Raw genomic sequence first — 25797 nt, forward strand, 5'->3', positions numbered from 1 at the left:
ACTATCGATCAAAAGCCCAGTGAGTTCTAATGAAAGTGATCGCTGCTACCAAGGTCTGTGGGATCCCATCATCCAACTATTGATCAAAAGCCCGATGAATTCGAATAAAAGCGATCGCTGCTACTAAGGTCTCTGCGATCCCATCATCCGACTATCGTTCAAAAGCCTGGTGAATTTGAATGAAAGCGATTGCTGCTACCAAGGTCTCTGTGATCCCATCATCTGACTATCGATCAAAAGCCCGATGAATTCGAATAAAAGCGATCGCTGCTACTAAGGTCTCTGCGATCCCATCATCCGACTATCGATCAAAAGCCTGATGAATTTGAATGAAAGCGATCGCTGCTACCAAGGTCTCTGCGATTCCACTTTCCAACTATCGATCAAAAGCCCAGTGAGTTCTAATGAAAGTGATCGCTGCTACCAAGGTCTGTGGGATCCCATCATCCAACTATTGATCAAAAGCCCAATGAATTCTAATTAAAGCGATCATTGCTACCAAGGTCTCTCTGATCCCATCATCCAACTATTGATCAAATGCTCGCTGAATTCAAATTAAAGCGATGGCTGCTACCAAGGTCTCTGCGATCCCATCATCCAAATATCTATCAAAAGCCAGATGAATTCTAATTAAAGCGATGGCTGCTACCAAGGTCTCTGCAATCCCACCATCCAACTATCGATCAAAAGCCAGATGAATTCTAATGAAAGCGATCGTTGCTACCAAGGTCTCTGTGATCCCATCATCCAACTATTGATCAAACGCCCAATGAATTCTAATTAAAGAAATCGCTGCTACCAAGGTCTCTGCAATCCCATCATCCAACTATCTATCAAAAGCCACATGAATTCTAATTAAAGCGATCACTACTACCAAGGTCTCTGCGATCCCATCATCCAACTATTGATCAAAAGCCAGATGAATTCTAATGAAAGCGATCATTGCTACCAAGGTCTCTCCGATCCCATCATCCAACTATCTATCAAAAGCCCGAGGAATTCTAATTAAAGAAATCGCTGCTACCAAGGTCTCTGTGATCCCAACAGGGGCGGACTGACCATTTGGAAACTCTGGCACTGCCCGAGGGCCCGGGGTCAGTAGGGGGCCCCATGAGATGCCCCTGGTACCTTCTCATAGGCTTTTTTGACTTTGGGCAAGGACACAGGGGCCCCATGATCCCCTATTGCCCGGGGGCCCCATGAGTTGTCAGTCCGCCCCTGGATCCTACCATCCAACTATCTATCAAAAGCCCGATGAATTCTAATTAAAGCGATCACTGCTACCAAGGTCTCTGCGATCCCATCATCCAACTATCGATCAAAAGCCTGATGAACTCTAATTATAGCGATCGCTGCTACCAAGGTCTCTCCAGTCCCATCATCCAACTATCGATCAAAAGCCCAATGAATTCTAATGAAAGCGATCGCTACTACCAAGGTCTATCCAATCCCATTGTCCAACAATCGATCAAAAGCCCGATGAACTCTAATGATAGCGATCGTTGCTACCAAGGTCTCTCCAATCCCATCATCCAACTATCGATCAAAAGCCCGATGAATTTTAATTATAGCGATCGCTGCTACCAAGGTCTCTGCGATCCCATCATCCAACTATCTATCAAAAGCCCGATGAATTTGAATTAGATCGATCACTGCTACCAAGGTCTCTGCGATCCCATCATCCAATTATCGATCAAAAGCCAATTCCCACTGTGGACTGAATAGGTTTTTATGCTATAAACCGATTGCAAAATAAATTGATCATTTAGCAAAGTGCGTGAGACCTGCCAACTTTCTGATTTTTTTTTTTTTTTTTTTCATAAAGCCACCTTTCAAGGAGACAAAAAGAATGAAGCAGACAGGAGATGTTGCTGAAAGTTCATTGAAAGTTTAACTCTTGCAAATGATATTCCATGCAGCTCTTGGCAGCAGTGCGCATGTGAGTGGTGTATAGCACAGCGATGATGATGTGTGAATAGCTGTGCCTGGCATCCTGCTGCCTGTGTGTACAAGGCTGGACCTTTGTGGGGGGATTCCAGTAGAAGGGAGACGTGGATGGAAGGAGAAGGGTGTCGGGGAGGTCTGTGTGCAGTCTCTTTCCCCTCTCGCTGTTCAGTGATGGTTGAGTCCAGCTCCTTGTGCTGGTGTCTGCTGTGATCCCAGTGTCTCTCTCTCTCCGTCTCTCTGTCTCTGCCTCGTCCTCAGCCAATCGTCCTTCTTCCTTTGCTGGATATCTGACTGCTCTCCTCCGATCCTCGGTCGCTGTCTTTTCAGCACCACGCTCGCTGCGCTCGGAGCTCCCCAGGATCTTGCAGCAGCTCCCTCCGCCAGTTTTCTCCCCGCAGTGACACCAAGCTTTTTTTTTTTTTGCATTATGACATGAAAGCCAACTCCAAGAGGCGTCCAATCTTCTTTAAAACTGGATCTCTATTCGATCATCTGGCTCCAAAGACCGATCGCTGTGATCGCAGACAATTGTCGGGAACGGTGAAATCTGCTTGTTAAAGCCTCCCCCCCCCCCTAACCCCCCCACCTCCCCCGGTTTTTATTTTTGGATGTGTGGAAAATACACAGACATGCCTGCGTTGGGGAAATTGAAGTATCTGCTGCTTGTGTGCCTAGGGTTTCTCACTGCAGCTAAGGGTAAGATTGATCACATCACATAGTTGTGTTCTGTAGATGCTTTGCTGGTCATCTTGTAGCCCTCAAGTTGTTCCATTAGTGGATCCTCAGCACACAGCCTACTTTGGGCAATGCTGCCTTCCATACAAGCAACGACACAAGGTTGATATGGAGATCTGGGATGTGGGAACTCCAGGGCAGTTCAATGGGAATGTGTCATGTGCTCCTGTTTCACATACCTGTTCTATATTCCCATTGCCATCAGATTGATGGTTGGGATCAGGCTTGTGGTTAATGCAGCAATCCATCTCTATACCATGTTCCATGCCTGCATAATGCTCATTGTAACAAGTTTCTCCTGGTGCCATCATTAATTATTGCATGTCATCGTTGCCTGTTCGCTGCCATTCCTGCCGATGGGATTATTGAGGAAGGAGCATTAGGACATTGTTCCAAAACTGAACAGACTAGGCTTTGCCATTTATCTCCACAGCCACTTAGTTTCTTTTTCATCTAATGGCAAGACCTAGGGATTGAAAACTGCTTTAACTTTTGACATTTCAGCTAGATTGGTCCTTTTAACTCCTTGATTTGGACAGAATCCTGATTGATACTGTACTTACACAGGGGCACAAATATGGTGCCATTTCCAAAATGACTAGATGTGGAAACCTGTCTAGGATTCTTTTGACTCCAATCTAAAATGCTGGATTTGTAATCACATTTTTCCCATTTTTAGTAATGTCGTTAAGACATATGCAATGGATTAAACTGTTGCATGGAGTCCTACATGTAGTTTTTTTTTTAAATAGATGATGCCCCTATTAAATGGTATTCCTAATACCTAATAGAGTAGACTCCCAGTCTTTTCATTTCAGACAGCTGTGCTAAAATGCACATTTATAGAGACTTAAAACATGTCCTTTTCTTTCACTGTTAGGGACACGACTTCATGTATTACTGCCTAATCTAGGTCAAACAGCAAAGCAATTTGGGAGGTTGAAGGTTTGCTATATAGTTCTTCCCAATAGTGGTGTATGGCACCCTTCCAATCACTTCCATACCATGCCTTCTATGTGCTCTATGCTATGCATGACACCCTGCTGGAACTGAACACCTTTTTTTGGCTAATAGCTTTTCTATAAGGTTTGATTAAAAGGCTCTCTGGCTATTAATTTGAACATACGATTGTTTGGGAAGCACCAGAACTGTTTCAGCTATGCACTGTCACTTTTATAGGCTATTTGTTAAATATTTACCCATGGCTAAATGCAATACAGTAAAAGTAACCATGCAAGTTTGTAAGAATTTTGTAAGTTTGTTAGAATTTATGGATTTATGCAACATTAAGATGACACTTGTGGTTGGTAATAATAAAGGGATATGTAGATTACACCTTGTTTACAGGGTATTCTCTGAAGACGACCTTGCAATCTGATCTGGTAATAAAGAGGCTGGAGGAAGTGTGTGATGTTCTCTGTACAAGCTTTGAATAAATCTCCAGACTGAGCTATTCGTGTGCAGCCTGTAGATGCAATAAGCAGGCTGTGTGTGGGCTTTCCTGTTTTTGCTCTCTCTCTCTTTTTCTTTCTCTCCCTCTATCTCTCCCTCTCTCTCTTTCTTTCTCTCACCCACTCTCAGGTCCTCCACTCTATATCTTCCACTCCAAGTTCCCAATAATTCTGATCATTACACACAGCCAGGAGATAAAGGTGTACATTCCCATTTTTAGTGGAGCACATTTTATAGTTGGTCATGTGAACCCAGCTGTAAGCTTTCAAGGAATTCATCCAAAATAACCCCATTGCCTTCATCCTGTGCCCTCTATTCCAATCTCTCCCTATAGTAAATGTATTCCAGCATTCAATTACCTGCAAATGATTAGTAGCTTCATCCTACCTGGCAAAGCAGCCTTAGTAAAGTGATTTAAAAGAGCCTACAGTTTAGCTCTAAATCTCAAATTGCTCATTCAGGAGCTCTGCACAGTGACAAAGGAGAGCATCATGTAACTCATGGGGGTATATGACTAGATGAAAATAATGTGATATGGCTGCTTCCCAGAGTATCCTTGGTCCTATGGAGTCTTATTATTAACTAACACTTCACCTTGACAGCCATGACAGATATACATATGATAGATAAATAGATAGATAGATAGATAGATAGATAGATAGATAGACTAAATTATAGAATGATACAATAGATTAGATATATATCTAGTAATACTATCTATCTATCTATCTATCTATCTATCTATCTATCTATCTATCTATCTATCTATCTATCATATATATATATATATATATATATATATATATATATGTACCAACATACAAATTCTCTCTCTCACTACCACCATACAAACTCATATATATATATGCCAACGTACAATCTCTCTCTCTGTTATAGAGAGAGAGAGTGTTTGTATGTTGGTATGTACTTCCTATTACATTCACACATTCCATTACAGACCATGCTATAGGTAGGCATCAGAAATGTTCTCACCTTAGTCTTACTTTGGTCTGCTGGAGTTCTTGAAGAAACATCTGCTTTTTACATTCTCTCTATATTCTCACATTCAGCCTTGGCTGCTAACCCAGAAAACTATTCCACTTAGGCTCTTCCCTGTTAAACTTTCGTCTGAGCATCTCAAGGCTGCATTGGTCAATGGTGAAGGCTCTTGTGTATTTTATTGACTGACTTGATTTTTAGAAAGAGGGCTCCCAGTCTGTTTTTACAGAAAATTATTCACAGTAAAGTGGGATCTCACTGCAAATCAGATATCGTGAGATTGCAAATCTTCCAAGTAGTTTTTGGTATTAATCGTAAGATAGTTTAATAAAGCTAGAGTTAAAGGATCTGGCACTTGACATTTACACACTTTTTTGCATTCCTAAGCTGAGTTGTATATTAAATTTAAAAGTCTTCATACTCCAGTGGCTTTGCATTTATATGGATCAGTGTGCATGTATTGTACCTACTGCATAGTGCATTTCATTCTGGAAATACAGCACTCTTCATCGTCTTTCCTGCTTCTGCATAGCGCATACATGACTCAATAATATTGATTCTTTAGAGAGTACAGGTTACCACTCGACCTCAGAATATGTACTGTAATGTTTCCACTGACATCTTCATAATAACCTTGCTACAAGAATAGGAATCTTATTTATTGTAGGAATAAATATTGTAGAAAGTTGTTGTATCTGAAAAAATGGAAGCTATGGTAATGTTAAATACAAATTATGGCACATCTCAGTCTCAGTTTAATTATCAAGACATCTAAAAACCATACTTAAAGAAGAACTCTTGCTACTAGCTACATTATATAACTCTGGTGCAATGAGTCTTTCTGAAAAGACACACACAAGTGTATTTATTAAGTCGGTGTTAAAAGTACTGAGGATGTACAAGGTACAGTAACCTGTCAAGAATAATGTCTTTAGTAAGAAGACTGCAGTAAACTACACCTCATTGATTGCAGTTGGTTACTAAACTTTATGCATCCTCATTGCTATTAGCAAATTTTCTAACTGATAAGACCAGTATTGGTGTGGGATCCCCACACTTGTTATTGTTGGACTTGTGAAACACACACATACATATATATTTATTTTTTCAGTCATTGGCACAGACACTTTTTCCAGAGTGTTAAGAGACTTGATTTCTGTTAATCCAGAGTTCTGCCATTCTTCTTTATATTTCACTGATATTATAACATTGCTGAGTTATGGCATAATAGTGTACACATATGCAGAGGAGCAAGTTTAAGCAGACTACAGGGAGATTTCTTGCTTGATCCTAATGGGTGCATATATATATATATATATATATATATATATATATATATATATGTATATATATATATATACACACACACACACAATTTATTTTTATATATTTGTACTCTGATTACTTATTTCCAAATAAAACAGTAATACAAAGATCATCCTTTACAGCAAGCCTTTGCTTTGACCTTGCAGAGCAAACAGGGTTCTCTCCCCCCCAGGAGCGGACTGACAACTCATGGGGCCCCTGGGCAATAGGGAATCATGGGGTCCCTGTGTCCTAGCCCAAACTCAAAAAAGCCTATGAGAAAGGTACCAGGGGCATCTCAAGGGGCCCCCTACTGACCCCCGGCCCTCGAGCAGTGCCCAAGTTACCAAATGGTCAGTCCACCCCTGCTCCCCCTACTCCCCAAGTGCTTGTATTACAATACAGCAAAAGATAAAAAGCCATGTTAGTTCCAAGTTAATCTGATCAGAGCTTACACAGGTCTAAGGATTCTCCCTCCAGCCAGCTCCAGGGCCTAGCGATTGGTCACTTAAGTACTTGGCACTGCCTTGAAGGGGGGGGGGGGGTGGAAAGAGCTACTCCCTAGAAGGCATAGGTACTTTTTCAGTTCTCTGACCCACCTTATTGGTCCTGGATCAGTAAAATACCTTAAATAGGATTCCTGCTTTAAAGTGAGTTTGAAGCCCAGAGGACAGTGGAACTGCATCCTTATTATTCTGAAAAGCATATATGGGGGTGTATGGGGGTCTCATACACTGAAGAAATACATAGAAATTGTTCTAGGTATTACAAGAGAGCCAGAAATATGAAGAATTTACATTTTCCTTTCCTAGAGATTTGCATTATATTTTTAAAGGTCAGTTAATAATCAAGGAATATGCAAGTAGCTGACTGGCCTACTTAATGTGAATTTTGAAGTAGCAAAAAGTCAAAGTATTTTTACTAGATAATTAGAAAGAAATGATTTTACTGCACTAAGGCCCCTTGGTCAGGTATTTTAAAAATGAGGTATTTGATTTATAAGCACGCCAGCTTGCATTGTATCAGCTCTTTAGGTAGAAATTTCAAGAAATTATTTTAGCAAGTTCTTTTTCCTTTATCTCCACTGAAAGTATTAAAATGTATAGTACAATATATACAGTATGTTGGCACTGAATGTGTTAAATGTGGATATTATGTCCTGAAATTAAAAAGGCTCTGCTTGCATTTCATTGAGAAGTGAATATTAATTTTATTACAGCAATGACATGAGAGAATGACCAAATCCATATCAGCTCCCTCAGCTGTTTTCAGCTATAGAATGGTAAACGGTGGTGGGGGTGTGTCAGGATCACATTCATCTGGAGTCCCAGCTGAGCAGCTCTTTAAGTGCTGCCTGTTGATGGTTATAATTAAATGACCTGTACATAGACTATAGGCTATGTTTAAGTATAGGTCAATAGGCAGTGGTTTTAATATACTCTATACCAAGAATGCTTGTTGCCAGTAGGGAAACAAAACAATGTTAAATGTAAAACCAAAACAACCAACTCAATAGCAATGCATTGGTAAAGTGATAAATATGCATATTGCATGTAGAGAGATTATGTCTACAGCTTTAGTGTACATGGAAAAATGACTAGTGCCATAAAAGCAATCCGCACTGAGCTTTCATTAGCCTGCCCTTGCTAGGTTTCTTTATACTGATTTCTTTTGGTTGAGTTGATGTGCTATACGCCATTGTTTTTGCATTCACTTGCCAAATGACTTCTTACATCTGTCTAGGTTTTAAACTCACTATTTATAAAGAAGTTTAGCACCTCCAGGAAAAGTTTTTTATAGTGCTGGTAGCTGTCATCACACACATACTAACTGAGTGAATATTCTATTCCAGACATGAATTTGGTGACTTCTCATAGAGTCTAGAAAAACTCTCTTCCCAAGAGGCAATTTGTCAATGTATTAGACATGTATATTGTATTTTCTTCAGCATATGGAATTTGCAAGAGGATAGCAATTTTATATTTATGAAGTGTGTACATGTACAGATTTCTGGGTGGCTGAAGTGCTATTAATATGGCTATGGCTTACTGAAGAGGGCTGGGGGACATTTATATATATATATATATATATATATATATATATATATATTGTATTTTACAATGCTGTAATATATAATACATTGGGGTTGATTTACTAAAGGCAAAGAGATTGTGCAATTTGCAGAGCTTGGTAAATGAGGTGAAGCTTCACTTTACAAAGCACACCCAAACACAATCAAGGAAAATAAAAACATTTTTGATTGCATATGATTGGATGATGGAAGTCAGCAGAGTGCCCCCTCATTCTCTAAGCTCTTGCGCTGCATTTGCAGGGTTTAACTGCACTTGCAAAGTGCACAGTCCATTTGTCTTTAGTAAATCAATTCCATTGAATTCAATAAATATATCTTAAAGGGTAACTTCACTTGTCCTAATTAAAAGGTATGCGCTAATAACAAACTTATACAAAGGTGTATATCATCATCCAAAAAACATTAGTGTTTTAAATAAATTATAGTGTCCAAACAAAAATTAGTGTCCAAAAAATATATATATATCTTCAGTGACTTGAACCAATTGTGAAAAATCCACCACCAAAGGAGATTAAATGAACTCACCAGAGCTAATGGCTGGTTAGATAATAAACCAGCAACAGCGCTTGTGCTCTGGGAGCAATGAACCCGATGTCCAAATAGATATGGTGATGTTTCAGATACTTCCAGATAATAATAATCACAGACAAACAACTTTGCAGCCCAAGCTCTTATGATGAACTTCTCCACTCTCTCATACCTCCATGAGAGCATGCAGTACACTCAGGGACAAAAAAGAGAACATAATGGTGCAATACGTTTTTTTCATTTATCTCTTTAATAAAAAAGGTATAAGGAAACTCACAAACAAGGTGTCCAACAGACACCAGCTTCAATCGTAAAAAAGGTTGAGATACAGTTAACGCTCACTGTGGATCTCTCCCATACAGCACAGAACAGCAAGGCTCTCTAACGTCCACATCGAGTAGGCTACGCCCAACCGGTTTCGTCACACCGACGTCATCAAGGGGCGGTACAGATGGGAACGTCAGACAGCTCTTATAAATACCACCCTTCATCTACATAGTTTTAACACCCAGCCAATCACTGCGTTCCTAGTCTCCTTAATCACGCTGGCTAGAACAGGTGTTTCCCAATTTAATTATACATATACACTCTACTACGTAAACAAAAAAGCTAAATATATATACCCTGTAGGTTTGAATCAGCGCAATACTGCTCTCCTTCAAAAATACCCACAAAAAAAAAAAAATAAAAACATAAATATATGCAGAAAAGCAATATATACCATCCTGTGCATGGCTCTCCAAACCACAGAAAAACCCTTAAAGGGCCATGCACAGAACTTAAGGCACAACTCTTCTCATACACAAAAAATCAAATCAAATTACAAACATTTATAAAAATATAAACCAAATGAAAATAAACTATATATAACGATCACTGCATGTAATCAATATTTTAAAATATTTATCTTAAAAATTAGTCAAAAAACAATTTAAATCAATATCTATGTTGAAACCTCTTGGTACTAAAGACTCCAATTCATATATCCAAAAAGTCTCCTTTTTTGATATTTCTTTAATCAGATCTGAACCCCTCCAATTTATAAGAGCTGTCTGACGTTCCCATCTGTACCGCCCTTGATGACGTCGGTGTGACGAAACCGGTTGGGCGTAGCCTACTAGATGTGGACGTTAGAGAGCCTTGCTGTTCTGTGCTGTATGGGAGAGATCCGCGGTGAGCGTTAACTGTATCTCAACCCTTTTTTGCGATTGAAGCTGGTGTCTGTTGGACACCTTGTTTGTGAGTTTCCTTATACCTTTTTTATTAAAGAGATAAATGAAAAAAACGTATTGCACCATTATGTTCTCTTTTTTGTCCCTGAGTGTACTGCATGCTCTCATGGAGGTATGAGAAAGAGTGGAGAAGTTCATCATAAGAGCTTGGGCTGCAAAGTTGTTTGTCTGTGATTATTATTATCTGGAAGTATCTGAAACATCACCATATCTATTTGGACATCGGGTTCATTGCTCCCAGAGCACAAGCGCTGTTGCTGGTTTATAATCTGACCAGCCATTAGCTCTGGTGAGGTCATTTAATCTCCTTTGGTGGTGGATTTTTCACAATCGGTTCAAGTCACTGAAGATATATATATATTTTTTGGACACTAATTTATGTTTGGGCACTATAATTTATTTAAAACACTAATGTTTTTTGGATGATGATATACACCTTTGTATAAGTTTGTTATTAGCGCATACCTTTTAATTAGGATTATTGTTGCCAAAATTTATTTTGGGTGGGATATGCTGCTGACATTTTGATGTTTTTAGTAAGTGGCGCTTTTTTCTTTTTTAATTTGGTATTGGTTGTAACTTCACTTGTGTGGGGAAAAAAATAGCACATAAAAAAATAATATAGCGTACATAATTGTGACACATTGTCATATTGTAATTTAATGCTATTAAAAATTATCCTTTCTTTTTCAATCTGCACCGCTGTAATTTTCTGTAAAAAGGCAATGCATTATGGCAACCTTGAGGCGTTCTATATACAGATAGTGTACATAACGCCCCCCAAATGTAATTTCCTGCTTGTGTGATTGGCTCACTGATTTTCCCTGAAATCTGCACTAAAATCAGATTTTGGCTATCCTCTGTCATTTTTGGTGAGATACTCCCAAAGGAGTGTAAAGGGATGCAGACCTTGCCACTTTTCTCATTACAGCCCTGCAGCTGCTGCAGATGATTGATAATTATAAAACTACTCCCATACAGATTCATTCTGCACATGGACGCAGACAAATAAACTGATATTTCGTCAGAATAACAAAAGGTAGGAGCAGCAACATTTGTTAAAATCCTTGCACTGTACATATTTCACCCAGAGGGGATTGATTTTTCTCAACAAAAGTGGAGTTACTCTTTAAATATGAAGAAGCTTACAATGGTGTTATTTTCCTTTGATACACTAATTTTTTTCCTTGCAACAAGGCCCAGATAAAGATAAGAAAAGGGCCACAGCTGGCCTCCAGGCCACAGGGTGGAGGCCACTGCTCTAGGGGAATTAGTTATTCTGAATCAGGAAGCTCTATCCTTTTTAATTAAATAGATAATTTGATAAATGAGTTGCTTTACTTAGAATTTCTTGTTAAAAAATGTGTGGTATCTTTTTTAATTCTTTTTTTCTTGCAGTGCACGAGTAACAGTTCCTATGGTATATCTTTTTTTGCCATTTCATGGAGTGTAGCTATAATGGGGAAAGTTAAGATGCATGTAAACCCAAATTGTAACGCCTTTTCCAGGCTTATAAGGTTTATAATAGCTTGATGTAGTACAGCACCAAAGCTATCATATCACTATGGTTGTAGTGGTGGTGGTGGGGGGGGGGGTTACATATTGTGGCCCTTTTAAATAAGGATGCCACCCACTATGACCCGTGTGTTTAAAAACTAACAAGTGGGCATCCCCAGCATATCAACTTTATGGACATCTGCAGTACAAACATTTTCCCAGTATGGAATTCTTCTCAAACCTAACAAACCTGTAAGGTTATCTTCAGCAATGTTCATGCTATTTATTTTGCTGGTAATATGGCTGTATTGTATGGTTAGTTTAGTCATATGGTAATTGAGAGGTAATTGTATCAAAAATGTAGCCTTCCCTGTCATAAAGAGCATACCACATTTAAACAGGCTTATTTTATGACATCTCCACTAATGAGAAGTCTGGATACGAGTAAGAAAAAGGCCAATGAGTATATCAACTTCAAAGCCCATTGCCGTTAAAATGGTGCTACTGTGCTATCAATAAATTGTCTTGCTGCATATAATATCCAATTACAATTCTTGTTTATTTTCAACTCTGGACTATGAAAATGATAACTGGAACCTGAGAGATTGCTATGGGCAGCAAGACATTTTCTTGTTAGCACAATAGCACAGTAGCACATATGCAATACAATATGAACCCAGTATGGACAGCTTCCCAATCCTGATAAACCTGTAGCTTATCTTTAATGATGTTTTTATGCTATTCATTTCACCTGGTGACATGTCTGTATTGTATGGTTAGATTAGCTGTCTGGTAACGGAGAATACTTGTAGGAAAAAATGTAGTCTTTCATCTCACAAAGAGAATAACACATCTTAAACAGTCTTGTTTTAAAATATCTCAAGAAATACGTCCAGATACTACAGAGATGATTGCAAGTGACTGTATCCACTTTTATTGTATGCCCTCAAAACCCATAACAATTATAATGGTGCTACTGTGGTAGTGAGAAATTGTCTTGTTGCACATAGTAACCAATTAAAATGCTTGTTTTATTTTCAACCGTGGACTACAAAAATGATAGTTGGAAGTTGATAGCTGGCTATGGGCAGACATTTTCATGTTAGCACACTAAAAATGCATTTAATTGTTCAAATACTTCCCTATTGTAGTTAAATAGATTTACTAAAAGCTCACCAATTAAGTGAACCTTTAGCAAACAATGCCCACATGCTATTGGGTTAGTGGAAGTTTTTGATTTGATTTTTCCTAACATGATTGGCTGCTTCACATGAACAGATGTTTGGTGGCAAACACAACATTTTTTAGTTACTAAATATTTTTGTGAAATTTTAACATTAATACACTGTATTTATCAGTGAACTATCCAGGTTTTTGATGCATTACAGTTTTTTCCAAATCTAAAGTTTTTACTGGTATAAAAAATTTGCTTCACAATAATTATTTGCTTAATTTGTATGTACAATTATTGCTTAATTAATTTAATTAAACTTATATGCTAAAATGTGTATGATCTGGCTTTTTAAACACCAGTCTTTGTTTATATTCAAACTGGATTTTGGTTTTACAAGCCTATTAGAATACTTATTGTCATAAAAATTGCACAGGCACAATAACAGTAGTAAAGGTGGACCCAAGGACAGCCTGCATTCACATTATTCAGATGCAGTGCGCAATTAGATTTTCAATTGACCTGGTAATGGATTGTTGGTGATCTTATTTCATGTAATTGCAGGCTGAAGTCCTCATCAAAATAGGGTGTAATGTAGAAAATGGAATCCATGATATGTGTTTAAATGTGGCATATTCTTAAGGAGAGTACTCATGTCTTAGCTAATTAAATATTGGCAACAATTTCAGAGACAGCTTGCTGGGCAAAAATGGAAATGTATGCTCTTAAAATTTACTTTAACATTACAGTTACTTAGAATGCTTTAGAAGTCTATATAGACATACTTTGTAATAACATGGATAAAGGGATAACAAAAAAAGCACTGGTGTCGCAGGGAAGCCAGAATCTTTTTGTGTCTTATTCCAAGTTCTCAATCACTGTTATATGGAAAATATACACAGAAGATCATCAAAATAAGTGTATTTTGTGTTTGTCTGATGACTACTGGTTAGTAATCTGGAGCAGTCATACCTTGATCCTAGCTAGCCTCACCATGATTTACATATTAGGCCAGGGAAACATATTACAAGGTCATCTTGGGTTTGCAGCTCTTAAAGTGGAGTTCCACCCAAAAGGGGAAGTTCCGCTTTAAAGATTGGTCCCCCCTCCCCGTTAAGGATTGGCACCATTGGGGAGCTGGGGGGAACAGGTACCCGAATTTGACAGGTACCCGCTCCCACTTCTGCTGTGATCGCCTAGGCGATCGGAAGCGGAAGTTGTCCTCCTACCCTCCCTCCCCGAAGTCTTGTGGGGCACGTGACAGGTCCCAGAAGACGATTCAAGAGCTATTCAAGAAGCGCAGTGCTATTCGCACATGCGCAGTGAGCACCTTGCTGTGAAGCTGCAAGCTGTCACAGTCGGGTGCCCACACTGAAGATGCCGGCACCTGGAATACAGGACGGACGATGAAACGGGCTGCGACGGGGACAAAGCGGGATCGTGGGACAGGTGAGTTACTGTTTTTTAAAAGTCAGCAGCTACAGTTTTTGTAGCTGTTGACTTTTTTATTTTTGCAGAGTGAGTGGAACTCCACTTTAAGGAATCCAGTAACATGATTTTCTCACTGTAGCTTTGGTCTCCAGTACCTACAAGGTTGTCATATGAGTGTAACTTGCTATGAAATTGAACTTAACAGTTATTTTTCATCATATAATATGATGGAATAATTTAGAGAACATAACACCCTGATTTTGAAATTACAATAGCAGTTGGTAAAATTCTTGAGGTGATATTGTGCCACTATAGTCCAAGAAATATAAAAGAACAAAACAGCATGTCACCAACTGAGCAAAACTGGTCTTTTCAGTTTTGGGTTTTGCTGAACAGAGTATAAAAAGGATTAATAATCATTAAAGGAGTAGATGCTGCTCCCTAAACAAGGGCAACAAAAGCAAAGACATTTTCATTTTACAAAGTACTGTATATGTCCACTATGCAAAAAGTGAATTTTAGTGAATAAAACAAAAGCACAGTGGGCAAGTTGTCAGTCTAGCAGAATTAGGATCATCAGTTTGAATCCCAGCCATGACACTATCTGCACAGTGTTTGCATGTTCTTACTGTGTTTGAGTGGATTTCCTCACACACTCCAAGACATGCTGGTAGGTAAATTGGCCCTAGTATGTGTATGTATGAAGTTGAGCTAGGGACCTTAGATTGTAAGCTCCTTGAGGGCAGGGACTAATGTGAATGTACAATATATATATGTAAAGTGCTGTGTAAAACTGACAGCGCTATGTAAGCACCTATTATAATAAGTTGTGTTAATTTTGCATATCCGGTTTCAAATTTTCCAGGTTCAAACTGAACACAGGCTTGTTTGTTTTTTTTTTTTGTTTTTTTTGCTTTGCTAAGTGAACAGTCTATTCCTTTAGTAAATGAACTCCAATGAAACTGGATTCAGTGCAGACCGCTTGATTTCACAAATAAAGGAAAACTGCCATTTCTAATACTTTCATTAGTATTGTTTCAGTTCTCTGCCTCTTTACTTCACTTTAAGCCAGTAATCAGCCATCTATTGACCTGCATCCATTGGTTTTATTAAATCTATTGGTTGTATTTGAGACATTTTGGCATCGTTTTTTATGTATTTGTTTTTAGATCTTGCTGTATTGTATTTGGAAGCCAACCTTGTTGATGTTGGTATATAACAGCAGATGTTTGCTTATGTGCAAGATTTTTAAAAAATATTACCTTTTTACTATTTGTTTGCTCAAAGTTATCAGTAAATGACCATAGGATATGGTTTTGGTTGCTTATCGTTTAGATTTAAGGCAAGGGTTAGGGAGGGTAAGATTTAGGTGGTAGGTCTAGTTTAAGGGTTAGGCTCTAGTTTAGTTTTCTTTTTGGATTGGGCTTCAGGTTTAAGGTTAGGTTGTGTTTTTAAATTAATAGTAGGTTGTGGGATAGAGGTTTGAGTTAGGAAAGTAATGAAGGTTTATGAGTAGAATTATGGGTAATTGCTTTTTCATATGATTATTGTTACGCTAAAAGATCATACTTTAGGTTCAGAAAACAAGCACATATTGCAGATGAAAATGTATTTATGTATGATGCTCAAACCATGTGTTGAAAAAAAAAAAAAGTAAAAAGTAAAAGTAAATGATCATATCATTACAGGCAAATTTTTCCCATTAGTTCTAGAGTATCTTTTCAGGCTGCTCTAATGTTATAACTCATCATTTTCTGTGCCTCTGTGACATAGGTCAGTATGCTTATATCTAAACCTTATCTTTTCAAGTTATTAAAAGTGACCTATCTGTGTTCATATAGGGCACTGAATGTTATTAATGATAGTATTTGGTAGGATGACAAGGAAACTCACTTTGCACATGACAATGGATTCCATCTCTTCCAAATATCTATAGCTGCATCCCTTTTCAATGTTCACTGAACAAAGTTAAATTATAGGCAAAATAACAAAAAACACATACAGTATATGATGCAGTTTGTCAAAAACATTAGCACCATAGCTTTGATCCTGACAGTAGATCCCTTATTTTTGCACTTCCCTTAACATGGTGACAACGCTATTTGCTCTGCAGCAAAATTACACAGCAACATTGCCACCCTGTACATAGGGTAGTCTTAAATGGACTTTAAGTAAAAAATGAACAAATTAAAACCCAACTCCGGCTAACACTTTTAGGCAACTGTATTTTTTTTCCAAGGAAAAAAAGGTTTATCTAATATGAAAAAAGCTGACAATTACAGGAAACCCCACCAGATTTATATGGTTTCTTCTGATTCCTCTTATTGCCACTTGTGCTCAGCAGTTTGGTCTGTTATTAGAAGTAGAAAACCAATGGTTTTCCTGACAGGATCAATTGCTAATAAAACAATGTTAGAGGGGGCTCAGAAAAAGAAGAAACACTGTGTAAATGATAGTGGTGGACTGCATTTAAGTTATTATTATTATTATTATTAGACTGGATTTATATAGCAAAAACAATTTGAGTAGAATTTTTCAAAATATGTAATGTTTTGTTTTGTTTAAAATTCCACCTTAAGTCTTTTATGCTTCCCCTTCTGGAGGCTAAGCCCCACCACCTGTTCTTAAACTGTCAAATGGTAAAGGCTGTAGGGATTACTAAACTTCTTGCATTTGACAGTTGAAGGACAGGTGGTGGAGTTTAGTGCCAGGAGGGAGCGGGACTTGAAGCTGAACTAAAAGAAAGAAAAGCACAAGGTAAAAAATTGTTCAATAAATGTTTTTAAATCAAACATACCATTGCTTTTTCTGCTGTGTTCTGCTGAACTTTCCTATGCCTTTATTATTTACTTGCTGTTCTCTGCACTTTTTCCAGTTTATCCTTTTGTGCACTGTTGCACATTGTGCCTATAAGTGCATTTAACTCCATCACAAATGCATACACACTCAAACACCAACACCCACACAGGTTGAACTGGGTGGACTGATGTTTTTATTCAACCTTACCAACTATGTAACTATGTGACAAATTAAACATATTCATAAATCACAGCTTTCTAAGCATATTTCACTCTTGGGCCTCATGCACACTGCAGCTGTCAAACACTTGTTATATAGGCATTCGATTTTTTTCGTTTCTGCCCGTAAACCCCCCTGTATGCACACTTAGGCTTTTAGAGAAGTTTAGAGGCAGAAATATGAACGCACCAAAATCACATTCAGGGGAGGAGCTTTTGGGCAGAAAAAATGCCTGACACATTTAAAGGTGTGTAAATGCATCTAAATGTGCCTAAGCGCTAGGCACATTTAGCGCTTGAGTGTTTTTTCATTGAAATATTCTGGCCAATAAAATAAACAAATGCCCAAGAATTGATGTGCCTAAACAGCTTAGGCATGTTTTTGAAGCTGATTTTCTCCTCCTATGAGAAAAGCATTTACAAAAGCCCCAGTGTGCATGAAGCCTAATTTTTTTAGAGACAGAATTTAGGGTTGAACTCATGGCACCATGTATAAGCCTCCCAGAACTCTTACCTGCTTATTTAGTTAAGCTGGCTATACCTGGGTCAGTTATTTTGTTCAGCCAACTGGTTGAAAGAGAAGAACTACACAATTCCCCCATCCACACATTTGACGTGGATGGGGGAATGCTCTGTGCTGTCATTGCATGTTGACAATGGGGAGACTTACCCACCCTCAGAATACACAGATCAGCCTCTCAGCCTATTGAATGTGGCTCTGATTGAGAGAGAGAATGCTGACAGGGGCCACACATTGATTGAACACTGCTGAACTGGCCAAATTTCAGTCCATGTATGGCAAGATTAAGCCTCACCCAACCAAGTCTCCCAAGGCCAGCCACAGAAATAGCATAGGCCATGATCAGTTCTGATGGACCATTTTCTGAAGCACTGGTAAAACATACACACTGTAATCTCAATATTATTCTAGGCATAGTCCCTTTATTTTCCAGAAATATTGCATATATTTGATGCAGAAAATACCTTTTGATATAGTTAGCGAAATCACATGTTAGCATAAATACCAAACTATGTTTTTCTTCAACATAATTGGAATAGCTAATAGTATAATTAATTTTAAAAAGAAAAGGAATAGATCTCCCACACTGTCACACTCATCTTCAAATTGTGCAGGGCAAGTAATTAAGTAAATTACCATCTATGTAACTAAATTACCATCTGATTGTGAAGTATGTTCTGCAGCTACAGAAGTCTTGAATTTAATAGTGTTAATAGGATTGTTGTAAAGTGATATATATATTTTTACTTTGGTAACAACAAGGAACTCCTCGTAAATTATAATACAGTACAGGATCACCAGTATGTTGGGTGGAGACATATGTTTTTCAAATGATGTTACATTTTATCCTCAAACAATGGAAATTAGAAGCAAAGACATTGCTTCATAATCTAAGAAACCTTTGCTTTCTTTGCTATACAAAGAATGAATATATCATAGAAAATATAAATAGTAGGCTATACATCAAACCAGGTGTTAAGCATCCTATGTAAACTTAAGGTAGACTGTGTACTACTGTATGGAAAAAAAAATAATACTATGACAGCACTATTATGAGTAACCACCACTGATTGTGATTGGCATTGCTTTAGATGACTGAGGTTTGCACTTTGTTATTAGGTTGGCCATAGACAGGTAGATGTCTGCCCATATAACTGCAGAGATCTATGACTGGCAAAGACAAAGGTGAACATTTAGTACCTTCGATCCTGTACATATCCAGAGAGAAGAGTAGAGTACTGTGCATTTCTCACAGAGACAAGTTGGAAAATTTCCCTGTATGATAATGAGTATCTCTAACTGTCTGATGCACTCATTATTATTCCTATGAGGTTCAAAAAGAGTCCAATAATTGTACGTAATACAGACATTGGCAGCATAGTTGGCTTTTATGGACAGTCTTAGCATTTTTAAATAAGCCTGTATATCTTTATAATATGTAAAGAGTGTTTTAATTTGCTAATTTTTTATCTAAATGATGAACATTGTGATATAAAGGTAAAATGCAGCTGCATTTGCAAACAGACCAAGTCCCATCAAAGAGGTTGCATGTCCTAAATACTAAACTCTTAGGGTGGAGACTTTGTATCCAAGGATATTATTATTTCAAGGGTCAGATTTACAATTAAGCCCAGAAGACCTGTGCCTCTGAGCACCAGAGACAAAGGGATAGCTATTCCCTTTAAAGTTATCAACTACACATTTTTTCCATCATCACAAGACGTACAATAATTTCATATAAGCCTATTTACACAGCCACAGAGCTAGACAAGGACCAATAAAACAATAAAATGTTCTGTGCTGAATATGTATGCTAGAGGAGGTGTATCCTTTGAGCACCAAAGGTCATGTGCCTACATCCTGTGATATATCCTTGGCAGGGTATGTAAATCTGGTGGATCGAAGAAGTAACCTCATTGCCATTCCCTGAGCCTTAGTCAGGCTGAGAGTCATGTTGTTCCATGCACCATTTGATAATTCTAAGGAATCAGGAAACACAAAGGCTGCACATAACCCTTAAGTGGTTCTAAAGGCTGACTTTTTTTTTACCTTAATGCATTCTCTGCATTGAAGCGGTAGTAAAATATTTTAAAAAAAGTTTCCTGCTGCAAGGGAATATCATAATGTGCTAGTATGAATCTCATATTTGGACATTATGAAAGACTTACCTTGAAATGAAGCCATCTAGCTGCGAGCTGTCACCGCTGCAGAGGCTTCCATCTTCATTTGGCCTTCCTCCTGGGTTCATGGGCTGCAGGCCCTTGAATGGCCTAACCACAATGACGTCACTCCCGTGCATGTGAGCAGAAGTCTTGGCCACAGTACACAGCTCTGAAAGAATGGCACGGGCATGCCGTTCCTTCAGAGAGTGTGTGTCGGTGACATCTCCGGCTGCTTGCTACAATGCCTCCTAAATGGTGCACGTTTAGGAGATATTCATTTTACCTACAGGTAAGCTTTATTATGAGCTTACCTGTAGGTAAAAATCAACATCTTGACTTTATTAACACTTTATGGTAAAAAACCTCCAGTATGCAGCTCCCCTGCCCCCCCTTATACTTACCAGAGCCCGATCTCAATCCAGTGGTGTGCACAACTGCAGAGGCTCTCTCCCTCCTCATAGGCTCAGAAACAGTGGGAGCCATTGGTTCCTGCTGATGTCAATCACAGCCAGTGAGGAAAGAGCAGGGGTCAGAGCTGAGCTGTGCTGTGTGTCTATGGGGTGATCCCACAGGAGTGCCCCTTTAGCAAGCAGCTTGTTACGGGTTCACTCAGTGGGGCCCCAAAAAGAGGAGGATCAGGGCTGCTTTGTGCAAAATCACTGGAAAAATCAGGTCAGTATAACTTGTTTATTATTTTTTTAAAAAAGGAACATTCACAATCACTTTAGCCCCATTCACAGTTGAGCATTTTTATGCTTGTTTCCTTACACCTGCCTATGCTCAATATGCAGTATCCCATTCATTCTAATTGTCCCTGTCTACACAAGCAAAAAAAATATGTGAGCTTTTTTAAGATATTCTGGCATTTTTGGTGTGTTAAAATTCAATGAGAGTGCCTGTAAATGTGTATTAGGCTGGTTTCAGAGCAATGTAGCTCAGGTTTTTATGCCTGAAGAATTCATCTCTCCCTATAGAACTGCTCTCTTCCCCTTGCGCAGCCCAGGAAAAAGAACTCCTGAAAATTGATACAAATGCAAAAACACCCGTAACACACCTGTTATAAACCTTTACCATTCCAGAAATTACAGAAATGAAATACCTGAAATGCTTATATGCTCTGCTTCCTCTCTAGTCAGATGTAAATGCAGACTTGGAGGGTTTTTGTTTGTTTTTTTTTACAGTTTTTGCTGGTAGCAGCTGATACACAGATTAGGGGGAGGACTTGTTACCTATGGCAGATTAAAGTGTTACTAAACCCACAACAGTAAAATCAGTCTGTATATGCAGTAAAGTATGCTTGTTATACTCACTGTGGAACCTAAGGGGTTAATCCTCTGCATTGTGCAAAAAGGCTGTTTGATCCTTTTTTCTCTGTTCCTCCCCTTTTTCATGTGACCACCTCTTATCTCCAAACTGAACCATAGGCATGCACATGCTCAGTTTGGTTTGTATTGCTAGAGAGGTTTTTTTTTTTTTCTTGGGAGAGTGCATGTGATTAGCACAGGGCCAATCAGCACTGTCCAGACAGAGGCCAGGGGATTTCCATCCTCCTAGTGCAGAAAGAAAACGCCTGTGGACACAGATAGAAGTCACAAGACTGTTTTAATTGCTGATGAGAAAAGGTATTTAGCAGTTTATATTTACTAAAAAAATTGCACTTCCATGTTCTGTGTACTGTGGGAGACCAAATACTGTATAGTGAATGCAGGGTCCTGGGTTTAGTAACACTTTAATCTACTTTAAATGGTGCATGATTCAGCAACTAATAACTGCCATCACCCATATATTACCTATATAAAAGCTTTATTGGAAAATGGGGCTTTTAAGTAATAAAAACTACACAATCAAATACTTTTTATTTTACAGCTTATTTATGCTAAAATTGTGTTTTATTTTCTTGCTTTTCTGAAGAGTAAAGGAAAAATGATTTCATATTTCTACAAACAAGATGCAGAACTCTTATACAAGCATGGTCAAAGCCTTCATACCAATCCATTGTGAACAAGACTTTTCACCAGGTAGCTTGTATTTTGAAAAATTAAACTTCAGAAAATAGGGCCTAAAGTCACAGTTGATTAATTCAACTTTTTAACAGAAAATCTATAATAAAATAATTTAATATACCTCTCTTCATTATAGAAAGTGATCTGCATTGCACCCTAACTGACAGATATCCTATCAGACTGATTGATCTCTTATGAGCAGAGGCAAAAAATAGAATTCACAGAAGAGCTTTATCTCCACTATCTGCTTTTGCTATTGTTTAAATGTGTTTGAGTTATTAATTTTTTATGCTTCCTCTATCAATGTAACAAAAATGCTGATGCGTTTACTGAAAGCATATCTTTTTTTCAGCAAACATTCATTGTGAATTCTTTAACCTGAAGAAAATGCATTTCAAAATAATTTAATGCATGCTAATCACATCTGTTACCAGAGCCATATAAACACGTTTGCTTTAAACTCAGCTATTATGCTTACCATATGCTTCATGTAATACTGTACATGGTCTTCTTGTACTTTTTTTTACCTATTCTAAGATTAATTTAGGAATGTGTTAGCCTAAGGCTACGTTCACACTAGCCTTGTGTGTAGGCAGCAGAGAGGCGTTTGGGAAGCATTTTTACCGCTTCCCAAACGCCTCTGCCAATTCTGCACATTACAGCACATGGTGCTGTTCTAACGGGAGCGTTTGCGTTGCGTTGCGTCGCGGCAAAACGGATGCCTCTGGTCGAGTCAGGAGGCTTTGAAGCCTCCTATTCTCGTCTATGGTGCCGCTCCGCAAACGCCCGGCCGGCGTTTGCGGTGCGGTTGCGACGTGGTTGCGGGGCATTTGCGGAGCGGTAACACCACTCAAACTGTATTATAGGCATTTGTGGGGTCGTTATTAATGCTCGGCAAACGCCTAGCAACCGCCACTAAACCGCGCATGCGGCGTTTGCGGAGCGTTTGCCGAGCGTTAAAAAACGCTCCGCAAACGCCGGACCAACGCTTGCCAAACGCTATAGGGGCGTTTAGCAAGCGTTGGTAAAACAGCCAAGTGTGAACGAACCCTAAGTGTTACATACTATTGTTCTCAAAAGCTATATGTGCTGTTTGAACTGAACAGTTAAAGTGTATATAAAACCCATCAATGAACTTCTCCTGTTTGCTCCCTTTTGACCTGCTATATACTGTATATACCATCGAAAGTATTTTAGTATAACTGTGATGAATGCAAACAAATACCTGTTGTTCATGTAAGAAATGCTGAGCTGTTTATGCTTCCTGTGTTATCTCAAGGACTTTAATCAGCATATGAATTATTTAAAAAAAAACTCTCTTTGTTGTAGAGATGACAAAAGGGAGAGATTCAGTAGTTTAGCAAAAGACAACTGAGCAGGACTGACACCATTTCATTTTATCTTGGTCTACCAAATGATAAGTGTGGTGAGCCTATAACAGGAAATAGGAGCTGAGTGCATTTCTGGCAAATCAAAATTATTTTTTTGTCCTTGCAGGGTCCTTAAATGTAAAAAAACATGGATGCATTCCCTGTATTACAGAGATATGCTACATATACAGCATATATATTTTATTATTCTAGTTTGCCCTGACATGCACTTTAAATCTAGATATTGTAGAATTAAATTACATCAGAGATGGGCAAATAAAATGTGCACATTTTTCCTCTGTGATTAAAAAGCAAAATAACATTTCACAGCTAGCCAATAACTGCACTATATTGTTTGATGTACCATTTGCATACGTCATTCAAAGCATGGCGGTGACCTCTTCTAAACAGGATTTAATGACTAAGCTGGGTGACTGTAAGTGCATGCCCTGCTGACATCTGGTCGCACAAAACAATAGCTCATTAGCTAAAAGCGTAAGTTACTCCATCTTGTCTGTAAACTAAAGGACAATCTCCATGGAAGCTGAAGATATATTCTCTAAAACGATGCAAATTTGATAATCTGTAAAAAGTAATACATAAATAGCATTTGCACTTAGATAGTTTTACCACTCTTAAATATGTTTATTGTTGATGCCTTTATCAGGTTTATGAGGCCTTTCTTTCAATGTATACCTGTCATTTTCTGTTTGTTACATTTCTGACACATTCAATTTCATGTTCTTGGCTCCTTATTATATCATACAGTAAATGTTTCACAGCACCACTGTTGGTCTTTTATTGTTCTGTCATTTTTTTTCTTCTCCTGTTGCCTTGACACCCAACATTTCATTTTAGACTCTATTTTTGAAATCTTGGCTGCATTTCTAATCACTTCAATCACTTTCTGACTATTAAAAAGCTTGTCTTTAGAAACCAATATTATGCAGCTTTTTTTAAATTTTATTTTAACGCTTAAACGTTAGACTGTCTGCATTAGCAAATTGTAAGAAACCTTAATAACAATTGAGTTTTCCACCCACTTAGCTATTAAACAGTAGCTTGTCTCTGTAATGTATGGAACATGTAGCTACTTGTCCTAATAGTTTGCCGTGTTGTGTGCAAATAGAGCATGATGTTTTAAGATCTGCCCAGTAATGGAAGCAACTGAATAAGTGCAGTATAGAAAAAGTAGGATTCTTCTGTGTTGTGCAAGCTGGAGGAAGTGTTCTGTGGAAACCTTACTAACCCCATTCTTCCATTCTCCAGAATTCTTCATAGTTCTTTGAGATTTCACTTCCCTCTGTTTGACTGTATGAGTTGCAGTTTATTTTTTTAGTATGATATTATGGTAGAACTGTATCCAGGCTATGTACATACTTATATTTAGAAAAACATAAAGTAACTGTAAAGCTTTACTTTTTGAAAAAAAATCACAAACATGTTATCCTTACTTGCTCTGTGCAGTGGTATTTGCACAGAGCAGCCCCAATCCTCTTCTTCTGGGTCCCTTGCCAGCGGTCCTTGCTTTTCTTCATTGGCGACTGTCCCCATAGAAAGCTACTATCTATGGAGACACTTGTGCATGCTCGCTTCCAAGTCGCCCTGTCTGTGTCTATTGAAATAAACAGGGAGGCTCTGCCCCTCCCCTCGCTCCCTTGTCACATAATTTGGTTGACAGCAGCAATCTCCACCTCACAGGCACCTCAATCTGCCCTGTGAGGTGAAGATTGTGGAGAGAGTCTCTGCTCTCATGCACAGTACTGAACCAAGATTGGGTATAAGGGGAGTGACACAGAAGGTTTTTTTTTTACCTTGATGCAGAGAATATATTAAGGTAAAAACCTTTAGGCTTTAGAAGCACTTTAACAAACAGTAAATCAACTTTAAAAGATGCCCTCACTGACCTATGTAGCTGCAGCCATTGTGGAGTAATTCATCCATTCAATTTCTCTCTGCAGGCTTGGTCAGACATACGGATATTATTGCCACCCCTCTGAAATTACTTTTTGGAGAGCATTTGACAGGTAGTGAGGTGGCAATTTGTGTCCTCACTGCCTGATTTAACCCTGAAAATGCTGACTCACTGATCCACAACTATGTGCATTTTGTAAGATTGCAGGGCAGTTTCTGTGCAGTCCCGTTCACATTAATGGTTTGCATTCGCAGGCGGTATGCAACATGCTAATTTGTGCATGTGTACAGCCCTGAGCTGCAGCAGCTCCCTGTTCAGGTGGGTGGTTCGGGGGGGGGGGAGAATCATGTGAATGAGCCCTACAACTTGGCTGTCCCCTCCCAACAGGGAGTTGGCAGCCTGTCAGTATTATAATCTCTGA

The 25797-nt window shown here is 38.5% G+C and overlaps 1 protein-coding gene across 1 annotated transcript in view; it reads left to right on the top strand.

Moving 5' to 3' along the window:
- The first annotated feature begins 1955 nt into the window (after positions 1-1955).
- CSMD1 (CUB and Sushi multiple domains 1) overlaps positions 1956-25797 on the top strand; it is a 2075474-nt gene continuing 2051632 nt past the window's right edge. Inside the window, exon 1 of the mRNA XM_089679519.1 lies at positions 1956-2643. Coding sequence (XP_089535645.1) covers positions 2556-2643 — 88 coding nt within the window. The 5' untranslated portion in view covers positions 1956-2555. The remainder of the gene's footprint in view (positions 2644-25797) is intronic.

This window comes from Staurois parvus, unplaced genomic scaffold, assembly GCF_062004578.1.
Source record: "Staurois parvus isolate SC_StPar_1 unplaced genomic scaffold, SC_StPar_1.0 ptg000226l, whole genome shotgun sequence".
NCBI lineage: Eukaryota > Metazoa > Chordata > Amphibia > Anura > Ranidae > Staurois > Staurois parvus.